Here is a 27,713-nt window from a genome sequence, read left to right as displayed (position 1 = left end):
AGCTACTTGAGCAAATACTTCAAACGTCATATATGACAAACTATATAGAATTCACAGAAATTTTTCAGGAAAGCTATTAAACAAACAGATAACAGATAACACCACCAATACAAACATTAATACCACCATATACTGGGGAGGAGGGCCACATCTTGAAAAAAAAAAAAGAACAGAAACAGTTCCTAATGAAGCTTAAACACTGGACTTGCTAAGTAAAGACTTTAACTATTTTAATCAATCAAAGAGATAAAGGAAAGTATATATAAGGAACTAAGAAAGATATCTTATCAAATTGACAAAATCAATAAAGAGAAATAAATTATTAAAGGCAATAAAAATAAAATTTTGAGTAGATAGCAATAATGAGAATAATCATTTAATAATTTTATAGAATAATAATTTTCTAATAATAAAATAATTTTATAGAAATCAAGTATGGCACTATGGGATGAAATAAAAAATAAAAGAGGGAAATATGGAAAGTTCACAAATACATGAGAATTAAAAAAGAAACTACTAAATAACCAATGGGTCAAAGAAGTCACAAGAGAAATTAGAAAATGCACTGAGATGAATGAACACAAAATCAAAATACATCAAAACTAGCAGAATGTACATAAACAGTAAATAGAAGGCAATTTATAGCTTTAAATTACTTTTTTCAAAAGAAGAAATATTTAAAATCAATCTTAACTTTCTACCTGAAGAAACTAGAAAAATACCAGCAAAATGAACCCAGATTCAACAGAAAAATAGAAATAATAAAGTCTAGAAGAAAAATAAAATACAGAATAGAAAAATTAATAAAACCAAAAGTTGATTCTTTGAAAAGATCAATAAAATTGATGAACTTTTGGCAAGGCTCACCAAGGAAAAAACGGAATAAGACTCAAATTATTAAAATCAGAAATGAAAGAGGGGACCAAGCTTAGAGAAAAAAAAAATTAAAGTCAATAGTATGAACAATTGTATGCCAACAATTTAGATAACAGATAAAAAGGACAAATTCCTAGAAGAACACAAACTTCAGAAACTAATTCAAGAAGAAATAGAAAACATGAATATATATGATAAGAAATTGAAAAAATAATCAAAATTCTTCCCATTAAGCCCAGACCTAGCTAACTTTACTGATAAATGTTACTAATCATTCAAAGTAGAATGAATACCAACACTTCACAAATTCTTCCAGAAAACAGAAGAGGAGGAAACACTTCCTAATTCATTCTATGAGGTCATTACCATTATACCATAACCAGATAGACAAGTCTGTCTCTCATACATACACAATATATACCAATATCTGAGAATTAGTGCAAACTCTTCAAAACAAATATGAAAAAAATCTGGTAACATATAAAAAGAATTATACATCAAGTAGAATTTATTCCACATATTTTAAGTTAGTTCAAAATAAGTCAACCAAAGAAATAACTCAGATGAACAGATTTTAAAAAAATCTTTTCAACAGATACAGAAAAAGTATCTGAAAGAATCCAACAACTTTTCAAGATGAAAATACTCAAGAAACTAGGAATATAAGAAAACCTTCTCAATCTGGTGAAAGGTATCTACAAACTCACATGTAACATCATAGTAAATACTAAATGATGAGATTTCCCTCTAAGATCAGAAACTAGACTAGAATCTTCACTTTTACCACTTGTATTCAACTACTGGAGGGTTATATTGATCAGCTTTTTATCTTTGGAACAAATCATTATGGAGGAAAGATTTATTTTAGCTCAAAATTTCAGAAATTTCAGTCCACGTTCAGATGGCTCCATTCTTTCTATGCCTGTGGAGAGGCAGATATCATTGTGCAAGGATGTGATAAAATAAAGCTGCTAACCTCCTTGTAGCCTGGAGGCAGAGAGAGGGGAAGGAGCTAGGCTCAAGACATAATCCCTGATGGCCCACCTCAAGGATGCACTCTCTTCAACTAGATCTAACCTCTTAAAATTTCTAATTTTTTAAAAACAATTCTACCAATTATGTATTCAGCTATGAATCCTTCAATGATTCAATCCATTGATGAGGTCAGAGCTCTCATGATCCAATTACCTCCCCAAATCCCCACCTCTGAACATTGCTGAACTGGGGACCAAGTCTTCAATATTGAGCCTTTAGCGAATATTCCAGATCTAAACCATAACAAGGCTTTTGCTAAAAAAACCCAAGAAGTAGAAGATTTGAAGACCATCACTATACTAGAAATGAATAAGTAAACTTTCACTATATGCAAATGACATGATATTCTACATAGAATAAGCAATTTTTAAAAACTGTTAAACAAATACAAAGTTGCAGGATACAAGATCAAGATGCAAAATTCTACTGCATTTCTATATACTAGCAAAGAATATTCTGAAAATGAAATTTTAAAACTCCATTTACAATAGCATACAAAGTAAAATATTCAGAAATAAAATTTAAAAGGGATAAAGGACATATATTGAAAACTACAAAACCTCACTGGAAGATATTTAAAGTACCTATGACACAAGCATAAGTAACAAAAAAAAATTTTTGATAAATTGGATTCCATTAAAGTAAAGTAACTTTTTTTTCCTTAAAATACAATTTCAAGAAAATCCACAGAATAGGAGAAAATATTTGCAAGTCACATATCATAAAAGAGTTAGTTCCCAGGTTATAGAAGAACTCACAATTCAATAATTAAAGGACAAATAATGCAATTTAAAAGGGGCAAATGAAAGGTGGGGATGTAGCTCAGTTGGTAAAGTATTTGTTCAATTCATACTCAAAAAAAAAAAAAAAAGCAAGGATCATGAACAGATGTTTCTTCAACAACAATAAACCAACGACCAATAAAAGACCACTTAAAAGATGCTGAACATCATTATTAACTCAAGAAATGCAAATCAAAACTACAATAAAATGCTGCTTCAGACCAATAAGAATGGTGACACAAGAAAACAAGAAGTAATTGGCAGGGTGTTATGAAACCTGATCCTCTTTTACTGATGAGAATGTTAAATGATGTGTTAACTTTGAAAAACCATTCAGTAGTTCCTCAAAAAGATGAACATTAAGTTATCATGTGGCCTAGTGATTCTACTTCTAGGTATATGTCCAGGAAAATGGATGTATGCCTACACATGAACACTTGTATACATCAAGGAAAATTTAAGACAAATCTACAAAAACTTGTACATGAATTTTATAAACAGAATTATTTGTAATAGTAAAAAAGTAGAAATCACCAAAATACTCAGCAACTAATGAATGGATAAAAAATATATGCTGGCCATAGTGGAACATGCCTCAAATCCCAGTGCCTTGGGAGACTGAGGCAAGAAGACTGCAAGTTTGAGCAACTTTGCAAGGCATTAAGTAACTTACTGAGACTCAAAATGAAAAATAAAGTTGGGCGTTGTTGCTCATGCCTGTAATCCCAGCGACTCAGGAGGCTAAGGTAGGAGGATTGTGAGTTCAAAGCCAGCCTCAGCAAAAAGGAAGATGTAAGCAACTCGGTGAGACCCTGTCTCTAAATAAAATGTAAAACAAGGCTGGGGATGTGGTTCAGTGGCTGACTGCTCCTGAGTTCATTCCGCAGTAGCCCCAAGAAATAAAAAAAGAAAAAGAAAAAGGACTGGGGATATAGCTCAGTGACAAAGCACGCCTGTGTTAATTCTCTAGTATATATATAAAGTGATACACACACACACACACACTATGAAACATATTCAGTAATTAAAGTGAATGACATACTGAATCATGTTACAATACAAATTGAATACAAATGTCTGAAAATACAGTAAATGAAAAAGGCTATACAAAAAAGCCACATATTGTTTAATTCCATTTATACTTTAGCAAATAAACAAATCCAAAGAGAAAGAAAGCAGAATAGTGATTGTCAAGGGAAGTGGGGAAGGAGAAATGGAGAATGACTGTTATTGGGTTCCAGGATTATTTATGGGGTGATGATAATGTTAAAAATGTGATTATGGGGATAGTTTCACAACTCTGAATATAGCAAAAGCACAGAATTAAAAAAATAAAAGTTACCAGGTACAAGAGGCATGAAAGAAGACAACACCAAATCAAAAAATGATAGGAAAAACAGATCACATTAACAAATCCCCATCTGGGATCTGACCTGAGAGGGGACCTGAGTTACCTGTGGAGGTAAGAAAAAAAAAATCCCCAGATAATCCATACATTGAAGTAATTAAGCACAGAACATAAAATTATAATAATAGTAAAGTTCAAAAAAATAAATTTAAAAATTGTAATTTCTTAGAAGATATCAATCTAAAACACTCAAATGAAAATTATTTGTATATTTGTTTATGATTGAAGCAAAAATTTCAAAATTGAAAAGCAGAATGCCTAAAATATAAAATTCATTTGATGGGCTTAATAGACAGTTACACATACTGGAACATATAAGCTGGGGAATTGGAAGATAAACCAGCAAAAAAAGTCCAAATCAAAGTAAAATGGATAGTGAAAAGCATAAGAAAAAGTAGTTAAAAGACAGTGGAACAAGGTGCAAGGGAACTTACAGATAAGTGAATGTAACAGGAAAATAAAAAATGGAGCATATGCAATATTTGAGTAGATAATATCTGAGAATTTTCAAACTTATGAAAGACATAAAGCTCCAGATTAAAAAAACTTCTATAAGCCCAAGGACAAATACAACCCCCCACATCTTAGTACAACTAATAAAAATCAATGATAAAAACAAAATATTTTAAAGCAGCCAAACATAATGTTTTCATATAGGCAATAATAGAACTGAAGCAGATTTCTTCTTAAAAGCAACTGAGGCCAGAAGACAATGTAATGACATATTTAAAGTTTTGAAAAAAAAATAAACATGAACCTAAAGTATCTTTCAAAATTTAAACTGAAACCAAGACATATTTAGAAAAACAATAACTAAGGAATGGAAAATAATCCCAGGTAGGAAATCCTAGGAAAGAAAAATAATCATCAGAAATGTACATGTGAAGACATTTGTGTATATAAATCAATACAATTCTATATAGAATATATATAGAAATAATATTAATGTATATAGAAATAATATTAATGCTTTATGGAGTTTGAAATATATGCACAATTAAAATAAATATTAAATGGCACAATGGCAAGTAGACTCTAAAAGGTTAAGGTGTACATTGTGATTTCTAAAGTAATTCTAAAGTAAGAGTAATAAAAGAAAGTCTAATTAATAAGCTAAAGGAGGGGAGATGTAATGATATGAATATTTGATTAGTCCAAAGGACCTATAAAATAGGACAAAAAAGGCGTACAAAAACACAAAACTGATAATAACAATAAAATAATGAAAGATTTAACCTAAATTTACCAATATTTACATTAAATGTAAATAAATTAAATTAACAAATTCAAAAATTGCCAAGGTGGTTTTAAAAACAAAGTGATGTTTACAAAATATAAAGCATACAAATAAGAGTTTAGAAAATTTAAAAGTAATTTAAAAAGACATACCATACAAATATTAATCAACAGAAATGGTTTAGACAAAGTATAAGAAAGAAATTTTTAAGGGACTTGAACTGGGACATTTCCATGTCAATAAAAAAGTATAACAATCCCAAATCATATGCATTAATTGCATACGCTTTGAAACACACATATTCATATGTACATGTATATATATACATATATATTCATATATACATAATACACAAATCATAAAATTCTAAAATGGAGAAATAAAAAATTACATAGAGAATGACTAATGCAGAAGACAGGAAATTCAATAGCATATAAAAGACACGAATACTATGCCACAGTTTACTTTATTAATATTATAAGGAACAATGAACACAACAGAATGCTTGTCAGGTTTATCTAAAATATTTAACAATAATAACCATATGCTAAGCAAATCTCAACAAGTATGAAAGGAGTAAAACATATGGAGTATGTTCTCCTAGCAGTGTAGATAAAAACAAGAAATCAATATTTTAAAAATATAAAATACTCAAATGTTTGGAAATCAAGAAATATATTTAAAAACAAACAGCTGGCCAAAAATAATAACAATGATGGCTAAAAGATATTTTTAACTGAATGGTAATAAAAATATGACAAACTTAGACTGCAACTAAAAAGTAGAGAAAATATTAAGTCTTAAGTGTGTATATGTATCAAAAGAAAAAACAAAAAAATCAATGATAAAAAAGTTTCTATATTAAAAAGTTGTGGGCTGAGGTTGTGGCTCAGTGGAAGAGTGCTTGCCTAGAATGGGTGAGGCACTGGGTTATGTGAGCACCACATAAAATAAATAAATAAATAGATAGATAAATAAGTAAATAAATAAATAAGTTATTATGTCAATCTACAACTAAAATAAAGTATTTTAAAAAACTTTAAAGGGGTAAATTAAACATAAAGGTATGGACAGAAATGAATGAACAGAAACTATAGAAAATTTAACAAAGCTGAAAACTGGTTCTTTTTTAAACTTAATTAATTTGTAATAATTTGTTATACACGACAGTAGAATGCATTTAAATTCATAGTACACAAATGGATCACAATTTTTCGTTTCTCTGGTTGTATATGAAGTAGAGACAAATCATTTGTGTCTTCATACATGTACCTAGGGAAATGATATCCATCTCATCCTACAATCTTTCCTACCTCCATGCCTCCTCCCTCCCCCTCCCTCCCCATTGCCCTATCCAAAGTTTCTCCATTCCTCCCATACTCCCCACCCAACCCATTATGGATTAGCATCCACATATCAGAGAAAACATTTGGCCTGTGGTTTGGGGGGATTGGCTTACTTCACTTAGCATGATATTCTCAAATTCCATTCATTTACCCGCAAATGACATGATTTTATTCTCTTTTAATGCTGTGTAATATTCCATCATGTAAATATACCATAGTTTCTTTATCAATTGAAGGGCATCTAGGTTGAGTCCACAGTTTAGCTATTGTGAATTGTGCTGCTATAATCATTGATGTGGCTACTTCACTGTAGTATGCTGTCTTCTGGGTATAGACCGAGGAGTGGGATAGCTGGGTCAAAAGGTGATTCCATTCCCACTTTTCCAAGGAATCTCCATATTGCTTTCCATACTGGCTGCACCAATTTGCAGTCCCTCCAACAACGTATGAGTGTGCTTTGCAACTCATATCCTCGTCAACACTTATTATTGCTTTTTTCTTAAAAATTGCCATTCTGACTGGAGTGATATGAAATCTTAAGAGTAGTTTCGATTTGCATTTTTCTAATTGCTAGAGATGTTGAATATTTTTTCATATATTTATTGATCGATTGTTTATCTTCTTCTGAGAAGTGTCTGTTCAGCTCCTTAGCCTGTTTATTGATTGGGTTGTTTGTTTTTTAGTGTTTAGTTTTTTTAGTTCTTTATATATCCTCTAGATCAGTGTTCTAAATGATATGGGTGTGGTAAAAATTTGCCCCCATTTTGTAGACTTTCTCTTCACCTCACCGATTGTTTCTTTTGCTGAGAAGAAACTTTTCAGTTTGAATCCATCCCATTTATTGATTCTTGATTTTATTTCTTGAGCTATAGGAGTCTTGCTAAGGAAGGAGGGGCCTAATCCGACATGATAAAGATTTGGGTCTACTTTTTCTTCTATTAGGTAAAGGGTCTCTGGTCTAATTCCTAGGTCGTTGAGCCATTTTGAGTTCAGTTTTGCACATGGTGATAGATAGGGACTTAATTTCATTTTGCTGCATATGGATTTCCAGTTTTCCCAGCACCATTTGTTGAAGAGGCTATCCTTTCTCCAGTGCATGTTTTTGGCATTTTTGTCTAGTATGAGATAACTGTATTTATGTGGATTTGTCTCTGTGTCCTCTATTTTGTACCACTGGTCTACAAGTCTATATTGGCATTGCTATGCCAAGTACCATGCCGTTTTTATTATTATAGCTTTGTAAGTATAGTTTAAGGTCTGGTATTGTGATGCCACCTGCTTCACTCTTCTTGCTAAGAATTACTTTGGCTATTCTGGATGTCTTGTTTTTCCGAATGAATTTCATGATATTGTTTTTCTATTTCTATGAGGAATGTCATGGGGATTTTGATTGGAATTGCATTAAATCTGTATAGTGCTTTTGGTAGTATGGTCATTTTGACAATATTAATTCTGCCTATCTAAGAAGAAGGGAGATCTTTCCATCTTCTAAGGTCTTTTTAATTTTTTTCTTTAGTGTTCTGTAGTTTCATTGTAGAGGTCTTTCATCTCTTTTGTTGATTTCCAAGTTTTTTGTTTTGTTTTGAGGCTATTGTGAATGGGGTAGTTGAAAACTGGTTCTTTAAGCAGTCTAATTAAACTGAAAAGCCATTAAGAAAGACTAGTCATGAAAAACAAGTTGCCACAAAACAATCAATTTAGGGAAGGGGAAGTCATTATAGAACCTAAAGATATAAAAGAATATTCAAAAGAACTTTATATCAAATATTTGAGGCTTTAGAGTGAAAAATACAATCCAACAATCTAACAAAAAAATACATAGTGGGTTATTAATAAGTGGTTGGGGAAGTACAGTAGGAGGGAGTTCCGGGGGAGGAACTTCCTCTGGGGGGTTCTGGGAGAACCCCGCGTGTGTGGATCAGCGATCTTCCGGGGGCGTACAGAACATTGGCGGCAGTTTCAAAAAATAAAGTTTGTTCCTGCTTGAGTGGTGATTTTGTGCCTAGCCAGACTACAGCAATGAAACACAGTACTTGCATCTTGCTCTCTTGGATCACTTGTTCTACAGAATGCCACATGCCACAATGTGAGGACACTGAAGTAGCTCTATAGAGACAAACCCTGCTAACAGTCAGGGGGGAACTGAGGTCTCCTAGCAACAGCTACATGAGTGAGCCATTTTATTAACTTTTTTTTAATTTACTTTTTAAAATTAATTAACTTATTTATTAAACAGTAGAGTGCATTTTGACATATACTACACAAATGGAATACAAGTTCTCATTCATCTGGCTGTACATAGTTCAGAGTCACTCCAGTAATGTAATCATACATGTACATAGAATAATATCTGTCTCTTTCTATTGTCCATCCCATCCCCACAACCCCACCCCTCTCTTCACTCCCTCTACACAAACCAAAGTTCCTTCATTCTTCCCTATCCCCCACCCCACTACGAATCAGCATTTGCTTATCAGAGAAAACATTCCGCTTTCAGTTTTTTGGAATTGGCTTATTTCATTTAATATGATATTCTCTAGTTACATACATTTACATGCAAATGCCATAATTTCATTCTTCTTTAGGGTTGAGTAATATTCCATAGTATGTGTATACATTTTATTTATCCATTCATCTGTTGAAGGGCATCTAGAATGGTTCCATAGTTTAGCTACTGTGAATTGACCTACTATAAATGCTAATGTGGCTGCATCACTACAGTATGCTATTTTTAAGTTCTTTGGGTATAGACCAAGGAGTGGGATAGCTGGGTCAAACAGTGGATACATTCCAAGTTTCTGAGGAATCTCCATACTGCTTTCTATAGTGGTTGCACCAATTTGCAGTGCCACCAACAATGTATGAGTGTACCTTTTCCCCCACATCCTCGTCAACACTTATTATTGCTTATATTCTTGATAATTGCCATTCTGACTGGAGTAAGATGAAATCTTAGGGTAGTTCTGATTTGCATTTCTCTAATTGCTAGAGATGATGAACATTTTGTGTGAGCCATTTTAGAAGCAGGTCTTCCAGCCTGAGTAAAGCCTTCAGATGACTGTAGGCCCAGCTGATAGCTATTTCCAATTTCTGACTCACATACTTTGAGATAACATTTATTTACCACTTTTTAGGGCAGCACAGGTACTGAGGACTCAGTACAGTACCAAATTCCTTGAACTCAGTAGCTTAAAAAAAATAAACAATTAGCCCCACACGATGGCACACAGCTAATCTCAATGACTTGGGAAGATGAAGCAGAAAAACCACCAAGTACAAGACCAGCCCGGGCATCTTAGCAAGACCCTGTCAAAAATATAAAGAGCTGGGGATGTAGAATAGGGGTAAAGCACCTCTGGGTTAAATCCCAATACCAAGTAAACAAACAAACAAACCTTCTTTTAAAGAACTAAAAAGAAAAATGAAAATACCCGGACATTCCTGAATAAACAAACTTTTATCCATGGAAGCAACACTTGGGTTTATTTATCTAAGGGAACAAGAATATGTAGGTCAATTTGACAAACTTCTGTTAATACAATGGCTCAATAGACCACCCTCCAATTATTAGCCTCACTCAATGTTTTTTCCACTTAAAATTCAAGTTCGTAAGAAAAATAATAAAGAGTGATGTTTTTTCTATAATGACATGACACTATGAGACCAATCATTAAAAGGCATCAAAATTGGAGTCATATAACAGCAAAATCATGAGGAAGAACCATTAAGGTTGTATCTATGCCCCCATGTGTAAAGGTTTAGCTGATAGAACGTAATGAAGAGATACACAATTAGAGGTTTTAAAATCTTCATTAAAAATAAAAAGAAGCCAGACATGGTGGTGCACGCCTATAATCCCAGTGGCTTAGGAGTCTGACACAGGAGTCTTCAAAGCCAGCTTTAGCAAGGTGCTAAGCAACTCAGTAAGACCCTGTCTCTAAATAAAATACAAAATAGGGTTGAAGAAGTAGCTCAGTGGTTGGGTGCCCCTGAGTTCAATCCCTGGTATGCCTCCCCCAAAATAAAAATAAATAAATAAATAAATAAAAATAAAAACAAATCCAAAATGTAGGAAGGGAAGACAAATTTTAACCTTATAAATATTTGCTTTCAGAGTATTTTTGAACTCTATAGTTATAGACTCAAAGTCTAGAAAGTTCCTTCTATGAAAGAAATATGTCTTTTCATATAATAATGCTTTCTATAAAAGGCAAGAAAAATTATTCTAAAGGAAAAACAAACAGTATTTACATAAATTTATGGTGGTTCTTTGAACCATTTCTAAATGATGAAATGGGACACAGAGTGCCAAGTTCACTACTTTGCCCTCTTCAACAGATATAAATGAGTTATCTCCATTAGTAAAGACCGCATTACGGGAACTTTATGTTAAAGTTAGGTGTAAGTTTAACACATATTATGTGTTTCTCTTTCAATATAGAAAGCAAATCAGTGTAAAGGCAAAAAATAGAACTGTCAGTTTCACAGCTTTCATTTTTAATAAAAAAAAACAATCTGTAAATGTCTACTGCAAGACTGACAGATACCAATGAAGACTAAGAACCCAGGATACATGACACATCTGTGTGGGCTATGAAAGATGTTAGAAAATTAGCACACAACACTGTCACTGACTTAAAAATAATCTCTAATACAACTTATCACCGCAAACATTGGAAATCAGTGTGTTCACAGAACCTTAGTAAGAGTACACAAGATCCTTAAGAAAATGAACCTCTCCTTAAAGAAATACCCTGTGGATGCAAAGTTTGTAAAAACAAAAGAATCAGTAAGGATATGATAATGACTTACAAAAAGAATGAAAATAGTGTATTAGAAAAACAAAAGTGAGCTGGGAACAGGGGCATTCACCTATAATCCCAGCAACTCCAGGGATTAAGGAAGGAGGATCTCAAACTTGAGGCCAGTATGAGAAATTTAACAAGATCCTATCTCAAAATAAAAAAAAATGGCTGGACATATAATCAGTGGTAGTTGTTCAATCCCTAGTACTGAAAAAAAAATACAGACATTGTAATGTATATGTTGCATATACATTATATTGTGCATGTATGTATACATGAATGAATATACCCCAAATTTTCAATACTAAGACAAAGAAGAATTTTAGCAAACTTAAAATGTGATAGTAAACATAAAAAGAGGGGCTGGGGTTGTAGCTCAGCGGTGGAGCACTCACCTAGCATGTGCAAGGCCCTGGGTTTGATCCTCAGTACCACATAAAAATAAACAAATAAAACAAAGGTATTATTTCCAATTTCAACTAAAAAAATAAATATTTAAAAAAAAAAAAAACATGAAAGGAAATAAGTGGCAGCCTCACTGTCTTCAAGGTCCATGGATTGCCCTAAGATCTGAATGTGCCTAGGAAATGAAGAAGAGATGGAGCACTTTCCAATCCAGGGCATAAGGTACAATCAGAAAAGATAATAGTCATCTTTACCACCTTTCAAAGGATTAAATTCTCTAAAATAGAAAAAAGGAGCTTCATTCACCAAAAATTTCTGTGCAGGTCAATTTATTGCCTATAACCCCTATGATCCCTGAATATCAAGGAAATCTCAGGGAAAAAGATGGTGAGCAGCAATGATACATTTTATTATTCTAGGATTCTTACTCTTTATTATGTATACAATAAAGACTATTGATATTACTATATAGTAATTTTATATGCTCCAGATAAAAATTATAAGGCCAAGAAAAAAATTTAAAAATTTTAAAGAAATATTAAAAATTGCTTAAGTATACATAAGCTATATAAAAGACAATGAAAAGGTTAAAACTATCATATTTATGAAAAATGGCAGTTGACACATTAAGATTTAAATAATTAAAGTTGATGTTGACAAAGCAACACATAATTTAAAAGTAAACTGAAATATCAAACAAAACAAAGCCAGTGCTAACTAACGCAATTTCACCACTAACATTTTGCCACAAGTAATATCAGTGTGAAATCACTTTCCACAACGATGTTAGTTGCTGGTTATTGCAAATGATTAACATACTATGTTCTATTGGAACCTGGAATATGTCTCCCAGTGCTTTGAAACTTCTATGGGTGAAAAAAATGAAAAGCTAAACAAGCTGGTTGTAGAAACCCTTTTCTCTTTAGTCAGAGTCACACCTCTTTTATTTTATATTTTAGGATTCTCATTAAGATTGAACTGAGTCTTCAGCTCCAGCTCCACTCAAAATGTTTGAATAGCATTATATGCAGTATTATAAAAACTAATAAGTATTTGAATAAGACAAAACCCAGAGTTGTGTGATGAATCAAATAAAAGATAACCAAAATACAAGAAAGCACAATAGGCTATTATTATTTCCTTGTCATTATTTACCTTCACATTTTAATAGTCTTTACTTACTTTACAAAAATATGTACTACTAAAGAACAGAACTACTTCTACCTATTTCAAAACACCCTCAGCATAGTCCAATGATTATTTTGATGTTTAGTATACACAATAATTGTTCTTCCCTGCCCAGATGACAGGAGGAATAACAAGTATATATAGAATACCTACTCTTTGATAGAGTTCTCATTGTATGTACCCTCTAGAATAACAAAAAGCTTTTTTGCTGCCACTCTGGCACATTTCATAGTGTGTCAGCATGTATGCCTGCGTGTTCAGGCATCAGTGCCTGTGAAAGAAAAGTTTCTCAACTTCGGGATATAAATCCTTTTCAATTTTCCTAGTAAGAAAAAGAACATGGTATTTGTCTTTTGAAAAACATGAAGAACCCTACTGAGGTCCTACAAATACAAATAATATGATAAAAGTATCTTTCCACTTTTAAATGGATGTTATAAAAAGCCTTGGTGTGAAAAGACATAAGAACTGAGAAAATCTGGAACCATTATTTCACTTTCATTGTTACTAAAATTTTTTGAAAGTTGTACATTTTATTTCAGAATACCTGAAATAGAACCTTCATGGGAGTTAAGTTTACCATCTTAAATATTGTGCTCATTTAAAAAAATGTATTGTGCATTGAAAATACAGACCTTTTGATACACTATCCAAATTCATTATCTGATTTAAGAATAACCCATTTTTATGTAAAACAAAAAAATTCAGAGATAAAATTTAATAGTAAAGAATTGGGGGAAATCATACCTCATCAGTGTTATAGATAATCTGGAGTCCTGAGGAAATCATTTCCACAAGGTAAAGAAGATAGAGTGATACTGCATTTATCTGAAAATAATCAGCAACAGTAAAAGGTTAAAGGAAACAACAAAATATTAAGTTATGAAAATAAATAGAAAAGCAATGATTAAAAGTCATTTGCTCTCATAGTGTCATATAAAATCATTTCCTTTTGTATTGTGAAATAAAGGTGATGTGGATTTAGTTCATAATGAAATCTCAGGTTTGTAGGTAAAATTCTAAAATCCTCAAATTCAACGTGATATGTTAGATTTATTTTCAGACTCTGAGACTTCTACTTTGGAATAGTTTTGCTCCAGGGGATGCCATGTAATATTAACTTATCTGAAATACATGTAAATGACAAATTTATTGGCAGGCAAAACAGTATAACTATGCTAGGACACTACACTCTTATTTTCAGACAACACAAAAATTTATGTAAACGACTGCAGAAATATGTTCATTTTAACCAATGGTATAACATCATTTAAAACATTTATGAACAAATTAGTTCTATAAAGAAATGAGATATTCTTTTACATTATTAATCTATTAAGGTAGTCAATATATGGTCTTAAAAAAAGACAATAATACACACTCTAACAAAAAAAAAATTGTCATAGAATCCTGAATAGTATTTGTAATCTGCCTCACATAAAAGTAGGAAAGATACATGTTACAATATGGACAAATCTTATATGATGGTTAATTTGGGGTGTCAACTTCACTAGATAAAAGATACCTATAAAACTAATAAAACATTATTTCTGGGTATTTCTGCAAGGGCATTTCTGGAGTACACTGGCATGTGTATCAGTGGACTGAGTGGAGAAGATCTGCCTTCAATGCAGGTGGGCACTCTCTAATCTGCTTAAGGTACAGATGAAACCAAAAGGTGGAGTTAGGGCAAATTCTTGTTTTCTCTTCCAGGGCTAAGACACCCTTCCTCTTCTGCCCTTGAATGTGAGAACTCCAGGTTCCTTGGCTTTTGGGTTCCAGAACTAACATCAATGCCCCTTCCCCTCAGCACTCATCAGAGAGTTATACCTGCAGCTTCTCTGGTTCTGAGGCTTTCAAACTAGGACTGGGCCATGGTACCAGCATCCCTGCCTTTCTAGCTTATAGATGATCTATTGTAGGACTTAAAGATAGTAATTCAAGTGAGCCAATTCTCCTAAAGAAGCCCTTCTCAAATATCTATTGATCTATCTATCTCCTAATAGTTCTGTCAATATAGAAAACTCAGGGCACTCTACTACTGAGCCTCATCCCCATCCTTTTTCTTATATTTTATTTTGAGAAAGGATCCTGCTAAGTTGCCAAGTTTGGTCTCAAATTTGTGATGCTCCTGCCTTTTCCTCCCAAGCCATTGGGATTATAGATATACACCACTATGTCCAGCTTGAGTAATACATCTTGAATGAAAGAAGCCAGTCACAAAGATCATACATTGTATGACTGCATTTATATGAAAAGTCAAGAATAGGGAAATCCACACAGTCAGAAAGGAAATTGGTATTTGCTTAGGGATGGAGAGCTTTGCGGGGAAAATAGGGAGTGGCTGCTCATGGGTACAATGTTTCTTTTTGAGGTAAAGAAAACGTTTTTAAAATGACTGTGATAATTGTTACACGAGTCTGAAAATACTAAACATCTCTGAATTGTACACTTTACCAGGTGAACTATATGCTATGTGTATTATATCTCAATAAAGTTATTAAATAACTTTTAAGTGAAAATTTTTAGTTGAAGTAAGGAAACTATAAACTTAAGTCAAAAACAAAGAAAAAGCAAGGTGTAAGTTTGTTAACATACAATTCTAATGGGAAAGATTATTAACCTCTAATGGGCTTAGTGGCTTATGTTTCCTTTAACTTTTCACTGACCTTATCAAGAGAAAGACAGAAAGTGGGGGCAGAAAATTATTGGTGCTCTCAAAGCCTTGGACAAAACTTTCCTTCTGCAACCAGGGCCCAGCACCACTAGTGGAGCTCTTAGGAACCAGACCTATCCCGGATGTCTCCTGACTTCTTAGCACTCAGGCCATTGGGTATCAGGGTCATGTCACGATCCAAGTGTCCCATAGGAAAAAGGAGTCTTCAGGTTTGATAGCAACATAAATATTTGAGAGACCTTCCTTAGAAGATGGCAGAGAAGAATTTCACCTCACTGAGAGGCTCATTCAAATATCTTCTAGCATTGACACTGGCCTACTGAAAATGATTTTAAAGAAATTTAATTCCTGTGGACAAATCGGTTACAGAAATTTAGAAGAAAGACAGAAAAGCTCTCTGCTGTAACATTTATTTAATGCTTATATGTGCCAGGCACTGAGCTTAAATTCTGTGATACAAAAATAAATGAGCTGGAGCCAGGCACAGTGGTATGTACCTATAGTCCCAGCTACTTAGAAGACTGAGTCCATGGAGTTTGGGACCAATCTGGACAACAAAACAAGACCCCATCTATTAAATTAAAAAGAAAAACAAAGGCAAAAAATGCAGAAGCTGTATGGAATGTGTATAAAAATAGGTACAGGGTTGGAGATGTAGCTCAGTGGTAGAGTGCTTGCCTAGCATACAAGAGGCTGTGGATTCAATCCCCAGCACCACAAAAATAAAACAAACAAAACAATTAGCACAAAGACAAATGGAACAAAATAAAAAACCCAGAATTTTTTTTATTTTGCATCCAACTTATTTTCAACAAAGGCAGTAAGAAAATAAAGTTTCTTCAATAAATGGTGCTGAAAAAAATGGATATTTACATGCAAAAGAAAGAAACAAGATCTTTTTCATACAAAAATCAGCTCAAAATATATCAAAGACTTCACTTGGAGATCTGAAACTAAAATTACTAAATGAAAATGTAGGGGAAATGCTTTAGGATATTAGTCTAGGCAAAGATTTTTTGTGTATCACCACAAAAGTAAAAGCAAAAATGGACAAGCGAGTATATCAAACTAAAAAGTTTCTACAGAGCAAAATAAACAATCAACAGAATGAAGAGACAATCTACAGAACAGAAAAAAAACCCTGCAAGCTATTCATCCTAGAAGAGATTAATTTTCAGAATATATATACAAGGAACTCAATAGCAACAAAATAATCTGATTTAAAAATGGGCAAATGACCCAAAGAAAGAGAATGTAGAAATAGCCAACAAGTATATGAAAAAAATGTTCAACATCACTAATCATGAGGGAAATGCAAATAAAAACAATAATGAGATATCATTTTAGCCATGTTATAATAGCTATTATCAGAGTAAGACAAAAAATAAAAAAATGCTGGAAAGGATGTAGAGAGAGAGGAATCTCATATGGTATTATTAGAAATGTAAACTAGTATAGCCATTATGAAAAATAGTTTGGAGGGGCTGGGGCTCAATGGTAGAGTGCTCGCCTAGCATGCATGAGGTACTGGATTCGATCCTCAGCAGTACATAAAAATAAAAAATAAACATATTGTGTCCACCTAAAACTAAAAAATAAATATTAAGAAAAAAAGAAAACAGTATAGAGGGTCTTCAAGAAACTAGAAATAGAACTAACAAATGATGCAGCAATGCTACTAAAGGATATATATCCAAAAGAACTGAAATAAATCAGTTAGACATCTGTACTCATATGTTTATTGCAGCACTATTTCCAATAACAAAAGCATAGAATGAACATAAAGTGTCTATTAGTGGATAAATGGATTAAGAAAATGTGGTGTAAAAACAGTGCAATATTTTTTAGCCATGAAAAAGAAATACTGTGTCATGCAGCAACATGGATGGAGCTGAAGGACAGTATGTTACGTGAAATAAATCAGGCACAGAAAGACATACTGCATGCTTTTCCTTACATGCAGAAACAAAAAAGTTGGTCTCAAAGAAGTAGAGAATAAAATAGTTGTTACCAAAGCCTGGGAAGGATCCGGAGCACGGATACAGACAGGATGGTTAACAGAAATAGGGTACACTTAGATAGGAGGAATGACTTAAAATGTGCTATACCACAGTAGGATAACTACCATTGACAACAATTAAAGGAATATTTCCAAACAGCTAGAAGGAGGATTTTGAATGTTCTCAACACAAAGAAACTATAAACATCTGAAGTGAAAATTAAGCCAATTATCCTGATTTGATCATTACACAAGTATATACATACATATATATATATATATATATATATATATATGTATTGTATACAGACATTTATATGTGCATACATACATATGTCTGTTGCAATGTAATTCATGAATATGTACACATATTGTGTCAAACATAAAAATATAAAAAAAGTTCGTGCACCACGATCAAGTGGGATTCATCCCAGGGATGCAAGGAGGTTCAACATACAGAAATCAATAAATTTAATTCACCACATAAATAGACTTAAAGGTAAGAATCATATGATCATCTCAATAGATGCAGAAAAAGCATTTGACAAAATACAGCACCCCTTTATGTTTAAAACACTAGAAAAATTAGAAATAACAGGAACATATCTCAACATCCTAAAGGCTATCTATGCTAAGCCCCAAGCCAATATCATTCTAAATGGAGAAAACTTGAAGGTATTCCCTTTAAAAACTAAAACAAGACAGCGATGCCCTCTTTCACCACTTCTATTTAACATAGTTCTTGAAACACTGGCCAGAGCAATTAGAGAGACAAAAAAATTAAAGGGATACACATAGGAAAAGAAGAACTCAAATTGGCACTATTTGCTGACGATATGATTCTATACCTAGAAGACCCTAAAAGTTCCACCAGAAATCGTCTAGAACTAGTAAATTAATTCAGCAAAGTAGCAGGATATAAATCAACACCCATAAATCAAAGGCATATCTGTATATCAGTGACAAATCCTCTGAAAGGGAAATGAGGAAAACTACCCCATTTACAAACCTCAAAAAAAGTGAAATACTTGGGAATCAACTTAACAAAAGAGGTGAAAGATCTACATAATGAAAATACAGAATCCTATAAGAAGACCTTAGAAGATGGAAAGATCTACCTTGCTTTTGGATAGGCAGAATATTATCAAAATGACCACACTTCCAAAAGCACTATATAGATTCAATGAAATTCTGATCAAAATCCCAATGACATTCCTCATAGAAAGAAAAAGCAATCATGAAATTCATCTGGAAAAATAAGAGATCCAGAATAGCTAAAGCAATCCTTAGCAGGAAGAATGAAGCAGGTGAAATCACTATACCAAACCTTAAAACTATACTACAGAGCAATAGTAACAAAAACAGCATGGTATTGGCAGCAAAACAGACTGGTAGACCAATGGTACAGAATAGAGGACACAGAGACTAACCCACAAATTACAATTATCTTATATTAGACAAAGGTGCCAAAAAATACATTGGAGAAAAGATAGCGTCTTCAACAAATGATGCTGGGAAAACTGGAAATCCATATGCAACAAAATGAAATTAAACTCCTATCTCTCAGCATGCACAAAATTCAACTCAAAATGGATCAAGAACATAGGAATACAACCAGAGACCCTGCGTCTAATAGAAGAAAAAGTAGGTCTAATCTCCATCATGTGGGATTAGGCCCCAACTTCCATAATAAGACTCCTTTGGTGCAAGAATTAAAATCAAGAATCAATAAATGGGATGGAATCAAAATAAAAAGTTTCTTCTCAGCAAAAGAAACAATCTGTGAGATAAATAGAGAGCCTACATCTTGGGAGCAAATCTTTATCTCTCACACATCAGATATAGCACTCCAAAAGTTAAACACCAAAAAAAAAAAAAAAACCCAAATAACCCAATCAATAAATGGGCCAAGGACCTGAACAGACACTTCTCAGATGATGATATACACTCAATCAACAAATATATGAAAAAATGTTCATCATCACTAGTGATTAGAGAAATGCAAATCAAAACCACTCTAAGAATTCATCTCACTCCAGTCAGAATGGCTGCTATTATGAATACAAGCAACAATAAGTGGATGTGGAGAAAAAGGTACACTCATGCACTTCTGGTGGGACTGTAAATTGGTGCAACCAATCTGGAAAGCTGTATGGAGATTCCTTGGAAAATTGAGAATGGAACCACCATTTGATCCAGCTACCCTCTCCTCAGACTTAAAAGGACTTAAAAACATCATACTACAGGGACACAGCCACATCAATGTTTACAGCAGCACAATTCACAATAGCTAAACTGTGGAACCAACCTAGATGCACTTCAATAGATGAATGAATAAAAAAATGTGGCATATATTCACAATGAAATATTATTCAGCAATAAAAAAAAAAATCATGGCATTTGCATGCAGGCAAATGGATGGAGATGGAATCAAAAAAGATAATGCTAAGTAAAGTTAGCCAATCCCAATCAAATTGGCACTATTTCCTGATGATGCTGAATGTTTTCTCTGATATAAAGAGGCTGATACGTGGGGGGATAGGGAGAGGGAGCATGGGAGACATAGACAAACTCTGTATAGAGCAGAGGGGTTGGAGGGGAAGGGAAAGGGTATGGGGTTAGAAATGATGGTGGAAAAGTACGTGAATGAAAACACGAATTGGTGTGAATATACTTTGTATACAACCAGAGATATAAAAAATTGTGCTCTAGATGTATAATAAGAATTGTATTGCATTCCACTGTCAAATATAAATTTAAAACTATAGTAAAATTTTCAGTTATATAGTATACACTCATAAAAGAATTAGAAAAAAATAGTGAACAGAAAGTAACACATAATCCCACTCTCCAGAAAAGACTAATGTTAATCTTTTGATAGAAGCCCTTTTATTCTTTTTACTGCCTTTTTATAAATATCATCATGTAAATGTTTATTGTAAAAAATATTGTCAAGCCTGGTGTGGTAGAACATGCCAGTAATCCTAGCCATTTAGGAGGTTGAGGCAGAAAAATCACAAGTTTGATGCCAGTCTCAGAAATTTAGTGAGATTCCGTGTCAAAATAAAAAATAGAAAAAACTAGGAAGTAGCTCAGTGGTAGAGTGTCCCTGGATTCATGTTCAATTATCAAAAATAAATAAATAAATAATATTTAAAAGTCAGATAATATTTTATAATTTGCATTTCAAATTTAATAATCCAGTGTAAACATTTAGTTTTTAAAAATGCAGTGATATTTATTGACCAAAAATGCACTGTTATATTCTGAAAATGCTATTTCAATAGTAAACATATTTGTCAAAGCAAAAGACATGTAAAATCTAATTATACTACAGTTACCAGGTTAAGTTTGAGAAACCATATACTTGAATAACACTAATTCTCCAAGGAACTGTTTACAAACAATTACAAGAATTTTTCCTGTAAGAAAGGGGGACATTATTCTTTCTGTGTTTGGAGAAAACATTAAAGTAAGATATTTCAGATCTCTATAGAGAGGGGCACTATAAAAAGGAGAATCTCCCTTTTTAGAAAGGAGTGTGTAAATAATAAATATTCCATAATAAGGACAGCAGAAAGAAATGATGAGCAGGAAGACAAACCCATTAAAGATAGATAAACAGTATATATAACATTTGTATCTTAGAAACAAGGATGCAGGATGTCTAGTTAAAAACAATATAGGAATGTGAAAGAAAAAATTAAAAACAAAACATAAATCCTACAATATATTCTTAGCATAGGAATAAAATTTAATATAAGACAAAATTTATGGATTTTAGAAATTCCTTTTGGCATTTCAATTATATATTTTTTAAAGGTTGAAATATTAATAAAAAATCTGCTGCATAACAAAAACTCCTGATTAGCTGTTACACAACTGTCAATTGTCTTTTATTTCTAAATATTTTAGTTTCTAAATATTGAAGTTCTACCAATTCTGAAAACAAGTAAAAGCTTTTGTCACTAAAAGAATGGTATGCTTCCTTCTTCAAGACAGAAAGATTATATGCCATCCAGTTTCTCCAGATTTAATGTGTAATTATAGTAATTACTTTAGCCCTGGTGGTTAGCAGTTCATCTTATCCTCCATTTTATTCATTTTATACCTTTATCTTAAGAAATTAATGAATATACTTTTAAAAACTTCAAATAGCCTCAAATATTCTATAATGTATCATATAAACAGAGAAGACAAATTTCATGAACTATTTTTTTTACCTGAAGATGACCATATTCCTCATAGGAGAGTAATTCATCCCCTGTATGCACATTGAAAATAGAGTGAAGACATGTTGTTGGACGAGGATCCTGCTTAAACTGCTGGACCTATAATCAAATATAAAAACTAAATAATGCTAGTAATTCACATACCCATCTAAGACTACAGATTATAAGTAGTTTTGAACTTTTTGAAGACGAAAGCTAAGTAAGGCTCCTGTGTTCAAGGGATCCTCCCATTTCAGCCTCTTGCCACTGCCACTCCCCCTCACATGTCACTGTGCCCAGCTTAACTAGTTTAGAATACAAGTATAAGTGCTAAATGATCTGACAGACAAATTCCAAGGCAAACATTACCTTTTCTAAAGAAGTGATAGACATAAAGATCATAACAACTAACCTACTAAAGCTTACATGATTGTCAATTGATATTTCACAAGCAAAGTAATAAAAGAGTAGTAGGGTGCATGTTAAGATAATAGCAATAGCTTTTGCAATGTTTTGCATCCGTATTTCAGAATAAAATACTAGTTTACTTTGCAAGACAAGATTTCAAGCAATTGTATTCCTCTGTATTTGGAAATACTTCTGTGACATTCATAATGAAAAAGTATTTGGGGTCACATACTAATGCAATAAATGTTCAAACTTCAAATTGAGGTAGTTTGAAGTTCAAAGTCCGGCCCTCGAATCACTTGTTTGGTTCTTCCAGCAACCTGTCTCCCATGCTGAAGCTATCTCAGGGTGTATTCAAGAGGCATAAACTCAGGCAATATGGAACTTTTCTATCATCATAGAAAGTTGTACTGAATAGTACTTCTCAAGAAGATGGAAACCCTTTTACCTTCCCCAGGGTAAAAAACAAACACAGTCCTTCCTGTTATTGAATAACCTGATCACCAAACCAAAGTCAGGACTTACTGACAAGTAATCAGGGCTGAGGGAATCAGGGTACAGTTAGGGATGTATGTTCTCTACTTAGAAACTGACCTAGGCATCCAGTTTTAACTCAGATGAGTTATCCTCTCAATATCTGAAACTATGAGCAATAGCTTGAAACTACACAAATAGAAATCACTGAGGTCACTCCTTTCACATTATTCAAAGTTTTGAACATTATTCTAGGCTTCTATACAAAAATATGGCTACACTGAAACAAAATATAATTTTCCCACTTGATGGGAATCTAAAAGAATACAGTTTTATAAGTTTAACAAAATCACTGCTGTAGCTGACAAGATGGCGCTTGTCATTTGTCTTCTAGACATGCAAGAACCCAGCAGGAGAATTTATATTCAATCACTATGTCAAGGGAAAAGCAACTACTAAATGATTAAAGATGTTCAAATGGGGAATTATATAACTATGCCTTGAGTTTTAAAGCTGCTGCAAGACAAATAATTTTAAATATCACTAAAAACAAGATCCAAACTCTATAAGCCTTTAAGATTAATGGGGCATGGTGTATGTCAACTATAAACAAAAAGAACTCTTGAAAACAGTAGTAAAATAAAAGGACATTAATTAGTATTTTATATGCTATCTGGCATCTGGCAAGTAAAAATAAAGATAAAAGCAAAATTTTCTTAACTAAAATAAATCTAGAGTAATGTTTTTTCCCACCTGTATTTTACTTATATTTTTCCAGAAAAAAACTTTTACCATTGTAAATAAACAATGTATCATGAGAAGAGATAATTGAGTGTTTTGTCATCCATTCTTAATTTATAGTTTTAAAATATGCACTTAGAGGAAAATAATCATCTCATAAGGGATTTCTAGAAGAATAAATTTTATAAAATCCCAGTGATTTCTCATTAACTAGAAACTACTTAGCAATGTCTTAAACACATTTTTAAGTAGATAATTAGGCACAGTAACATTCATAGCCTATTGTAAAGCAAATCTCTGCCCTCCAAACTACTAACTGCAGATTGAATCAACTTTGAAAAACGTTCAATGCTTCTCCTTAATGAGTATTAGGAGAATACATATGTGAATATTAGGAAGTAAAACATACCTGACATTAATAAGTAGGCATTAAGACTAGTGTCAGGACAATAAAACACAGAAATCAGACTGCTTTACATTTTATGAATCAAGGACAATTCCAGTTATTCACTCAATTTGTTAATAAATTTTAAATATCTCTTTTAGCTGGATATTATTTAAAACACAAGGAGCATATTTTACAATGAAAAAATTCAATAAAAGTGGGGGAATCTTAAACTTTTTAGGTCATGATTTTACTGCAGAAAACAAAGATGAGGCTTGAGGTCAAACAACAAATATACTTCACTTTAATTTTAAGGAAAGGCCAAAATATGAATATTTCACATTTTAAGCATTATGTTCATATTCTCTATTGCTATAGAATCATGAAGAGAATGGCAAGGCTGGAGCACCAGTGAGAACCAGTAAGAGGCACTGAGCTGAATGCATGGTTCAATCTCTCTCTTAGCTCCTCACACTCACATGTGTATCATAGTAATATTCCCTTTTCCTAAAAGGTTATGAGGATGAAGGAAACAGGAGAAGGAGGAAAAGAAGAAGAAAAGGGCGGTGGAGAGGAAGAGGAGGTGGAGGAGGAAGACGACTTCAAAATTTGTAAAGCATTATCTTCTCTAACTCCATCTAAGTTAGCCAATCCCCAAAAAAAAAATGTTGATGTTTTCTGATATAATGAAGCTGATTCATAGTGGGATAGGGAGAGGGAGCATGGGAGGAATAGACAAACTCTAGATAGTACAGAGGGGTGGGAGGATAAAGAAGGGGGCATGGGGTAATTAATGATGGTTGAATGTGATGATCAATATTACTCAAAGTACATGTATGAAGACACGAATTGGTGTGAGTATACTATGTATACAACCAGATATGAAAAATTGAACTCTATATATGTAATAAGAATTATAATGCATTCCGGTGTTATATATAAACAAAAAAATAAAATTTATAAAGCATCTTTTACTCCTATGAATATTAAAATCCAGTATTTGTGGTACATATAAATACTCAATATGACCTAGATGCTCTGAAAACTCAACATTATTTTAATGCTCTACACTTATAGATACATGATGAAAGAAATGCTAATTCTTTGTAACTTGAGGGATTTCAAGCAGCTTAAGTCACACTCAAGCTCTATTTAACAGGGAACATTATTTTATAATTGGTTAGTATAACTGAATAATATTTAGAAAAAGCCATTACCAATTGGCTAATCATGCCACCAAGAAAAAAAGAACTTAAGACATTACATCATTGCCTTCCTTCTGATAAACAACTCTAATTTAAGTCTCTCAGCTTGTTTAGCAAGCAAACACCTGAAATTCATGGTTCTTAAGATGTTACCTAGAAAGAAAAGGTGAATTCAAAAAACCATTTGGCTTTCATGAAATGATACATAGGAAATTAACAGGAAAAAGTAACTTTATAGTCATAATAATATCACTACGACTCACGGGATATTAATTTACTTGGTGTACTACTTTATTTCAAGCATCTAAAAACCTTTCCAATAATGACCCACAAAGTCAAATCTTAGGAAACAAATTACAGTTTTATCCAATAACATATGTAATACAGATGTATTATCAGCTGGCAAATGAATTTACTTTTTCTGACAACCAACACTTTTTTGTTGCCATATTCTGGTGGTAGAATATGACTTTTTTTTTTTTTTTTAATTTTGCTGTTTCAAGATCTGCTCTCTCAGCCAGGCGTGGTGGCGCATGCCTATAATCTCAGCAGCTCGGGAGGCTGAGACAGGAGGACTGCGAGTTCAAAGTTAGCCTCAGCAAAAGCAAGGAGCTTAGCAACTCAATAAGACCCTGTCTCTAAATAATTAAACACAAAATAAGGCTGGTGATGTGGCTCAGTGGCCAGGTGCTCCTGAGTTCAATCCCTGGTACACACCCCCCCAAGAAAAAGATCTACTATCACATTTAAAAAATTATTTTCCAGGATAAATTAAAACAACACAGTCTTATGATTAAAAACGTACAAAATAGTAAGTGTTGAAAAGTGTCTACATAGTTACTGATATGCATCTTTGCACAAATGTAGAAGTTAGAAACACATCTGAAACACATGGGCTAGAAGTCATGGGAAAAATACTGATAAAAAATACATAAATGTATTTTATGTTCACCTGGTACCATTCATTCTAGGTGCTTTCTATACATTATTTTATTATCCTTACAAGAACTCTATTAGGGAGGTACTACTAGTACCTATATTTTAGTTTTTTAAAAAATGAGGCACACCAAAGTTAAATAATTTGTCTATTATTACTCAGCTAGTAAGTGATTGGTTTGTACATCTAATAATTTATTTACATCACTGCCTTAGTTTGCATTGATGGTCCAGAATAGAGTTAACATAACAGGCCTGAGACTGCTAATCTCGGAAAAGACTGCTTAGAAAGAGAAGACACTGGGGAATGATATTGGCTAAATTATATTGCGATATTGTGTGCATGTATGAATATGTAACAATGAATCCCAATAATAAGAATAATTATAATGAACCAATAAAAAATAAGAAAAAAAAGACTACTTATAAAAAATAACCTTTGGCTGATATGTGAGAAGTTGAATTTGGAGAGGATTTCTAAGCAGGCTCTCATAAGAGCAGATCACTGTTTATACTATGTAGTTTATGCTAAAAACCTGGTTTCCTTCTGGGAGTCTGGAATGTTGGTTAGTTCTAGACAGACAGTATCTATATAAAAAGCCACCAATAAAAATCTTGAGAAATAAAAACTTTGAAACTATAGTAAGCTTCTTTGGTAGACAACATTTTACATGTATTGTCACAATAAGTTCATGGGGACATTAAGTGCTGGGTCACTCCAAAGGACTCTTACAAGCTGGCATCTTGTTGCCTCAAAACTGTATCCCAGGTATCTTTTCATTTTGCTGATTATGCTTTGTCTTCTTTTGCTGTAATAAACCATAGACATGACTATGACTATTTTCTAAGTCAAGTGAGTCCTTCTAGTGAATCATAAAATGGGCAGTGGTCTTGTAAACTCACAATGCACTGATGCTCATATATGAACATATGAAAGGACTTGAGGACACACAGAAGAAAGTAAGTAGAGGAAAGAATACCTTATATTTGTATAAAACTTTACAGCTTAAAAAAAAAACAAAAACAAAAACAGATGCTATATGGATGTGGCACAGTGGGTCCCAGCATTGGGTGTATCCATGGGACACTAATTTAAAAAAAGGTAAACCGTAAATGGATTGAAATGGATTGAAGAGGGATTGATAGAGTAGAGGGTTGGGGGCAAAAGTGCTGGGGACTGAATTAGAGCAGGTTATGTTCCATGCTTTTGAGACTATATCAGGGTATATCCTGGTATTACATATAACTAAAAAGTATTTTTTTTAAATCTGCTATATTATTTTAAATTACAAAAACATAACCCTATAAAAATCAATTTTCTAAGCCTGTAATTCCTAGCCTCTTTGCATGTAAATAAATGAAGTAGTACATTTTTAAAGAAAAATCCACGTTAGCCTAAGTAATTCACATATTCACAAATAATTCTGACAAAGATTTTCTTTCAGTAATGTAATACTGGTTAGAATTATGAATATTTGTACAATTCCTGAGAAACTTGGTCTTTATCAAACAGACACCAGATGCAAAACAAAAAAAGCCAAGTCTAAATAACAATTCTCAATCACCTCCCACTGAAGTTATTTCTTCAATTTCAG

At 32.8% G+C, this 27,713-nt stretch overlaps 1 protein-coding gene across 4 annotated transcripts in view; it reads right to left on the bottom strand.

Moving 5' to 3' along the window:
- Phkb (phosphorylase kinase regulatory subunit beta) overlaps window positions 1–27,713 on the bottom strand; it is a 225,231-nt gene that overhangs the window by 155,951 nt on the left and 41,567 nt on the right. For all 4 annotated transcript variants that reach the window (XM_046435179.2, XM_046435180.2, XM_046435178.2 and 1 more), the window contains 2 exons: window positions 21,982–22,089; window positions 13,830–13,910 (listed from right to left, as the gene is read on the bottom strand). In XM_046435179.2, the coding sequence (XP_046291135.1) occupies window positions 13,830–13,910; window positions 21,982–22,089 (189 nt within the window). The remainder of the gene's footprint in view (window positions 1–13,829; window positions 13,911–21,981; window positions 22,090–27,713) is intronic.

This window comes from Marmota monax, unplaced genomic scaffold, assembly GCF_021218885.2.
Source record: "Marmota monax isolate L192 unplaced genomic scaffold, Marmota_monax_Labrador192_F-V1.1 WCK01_AAM20220418_F8-fsc00024, whole genome shotgun sequence".
In the NCBI taxonomy this organism is placed as follows: domain Eukaryota; kingdom Metazoa; phylum Chordata; class Mammalia; order Rodentia; family Sciuridae; genus Marmota; species Marmota monax.
This window is presented reverse-complemented; position numbering and strand designations above follow the sequence as displayed.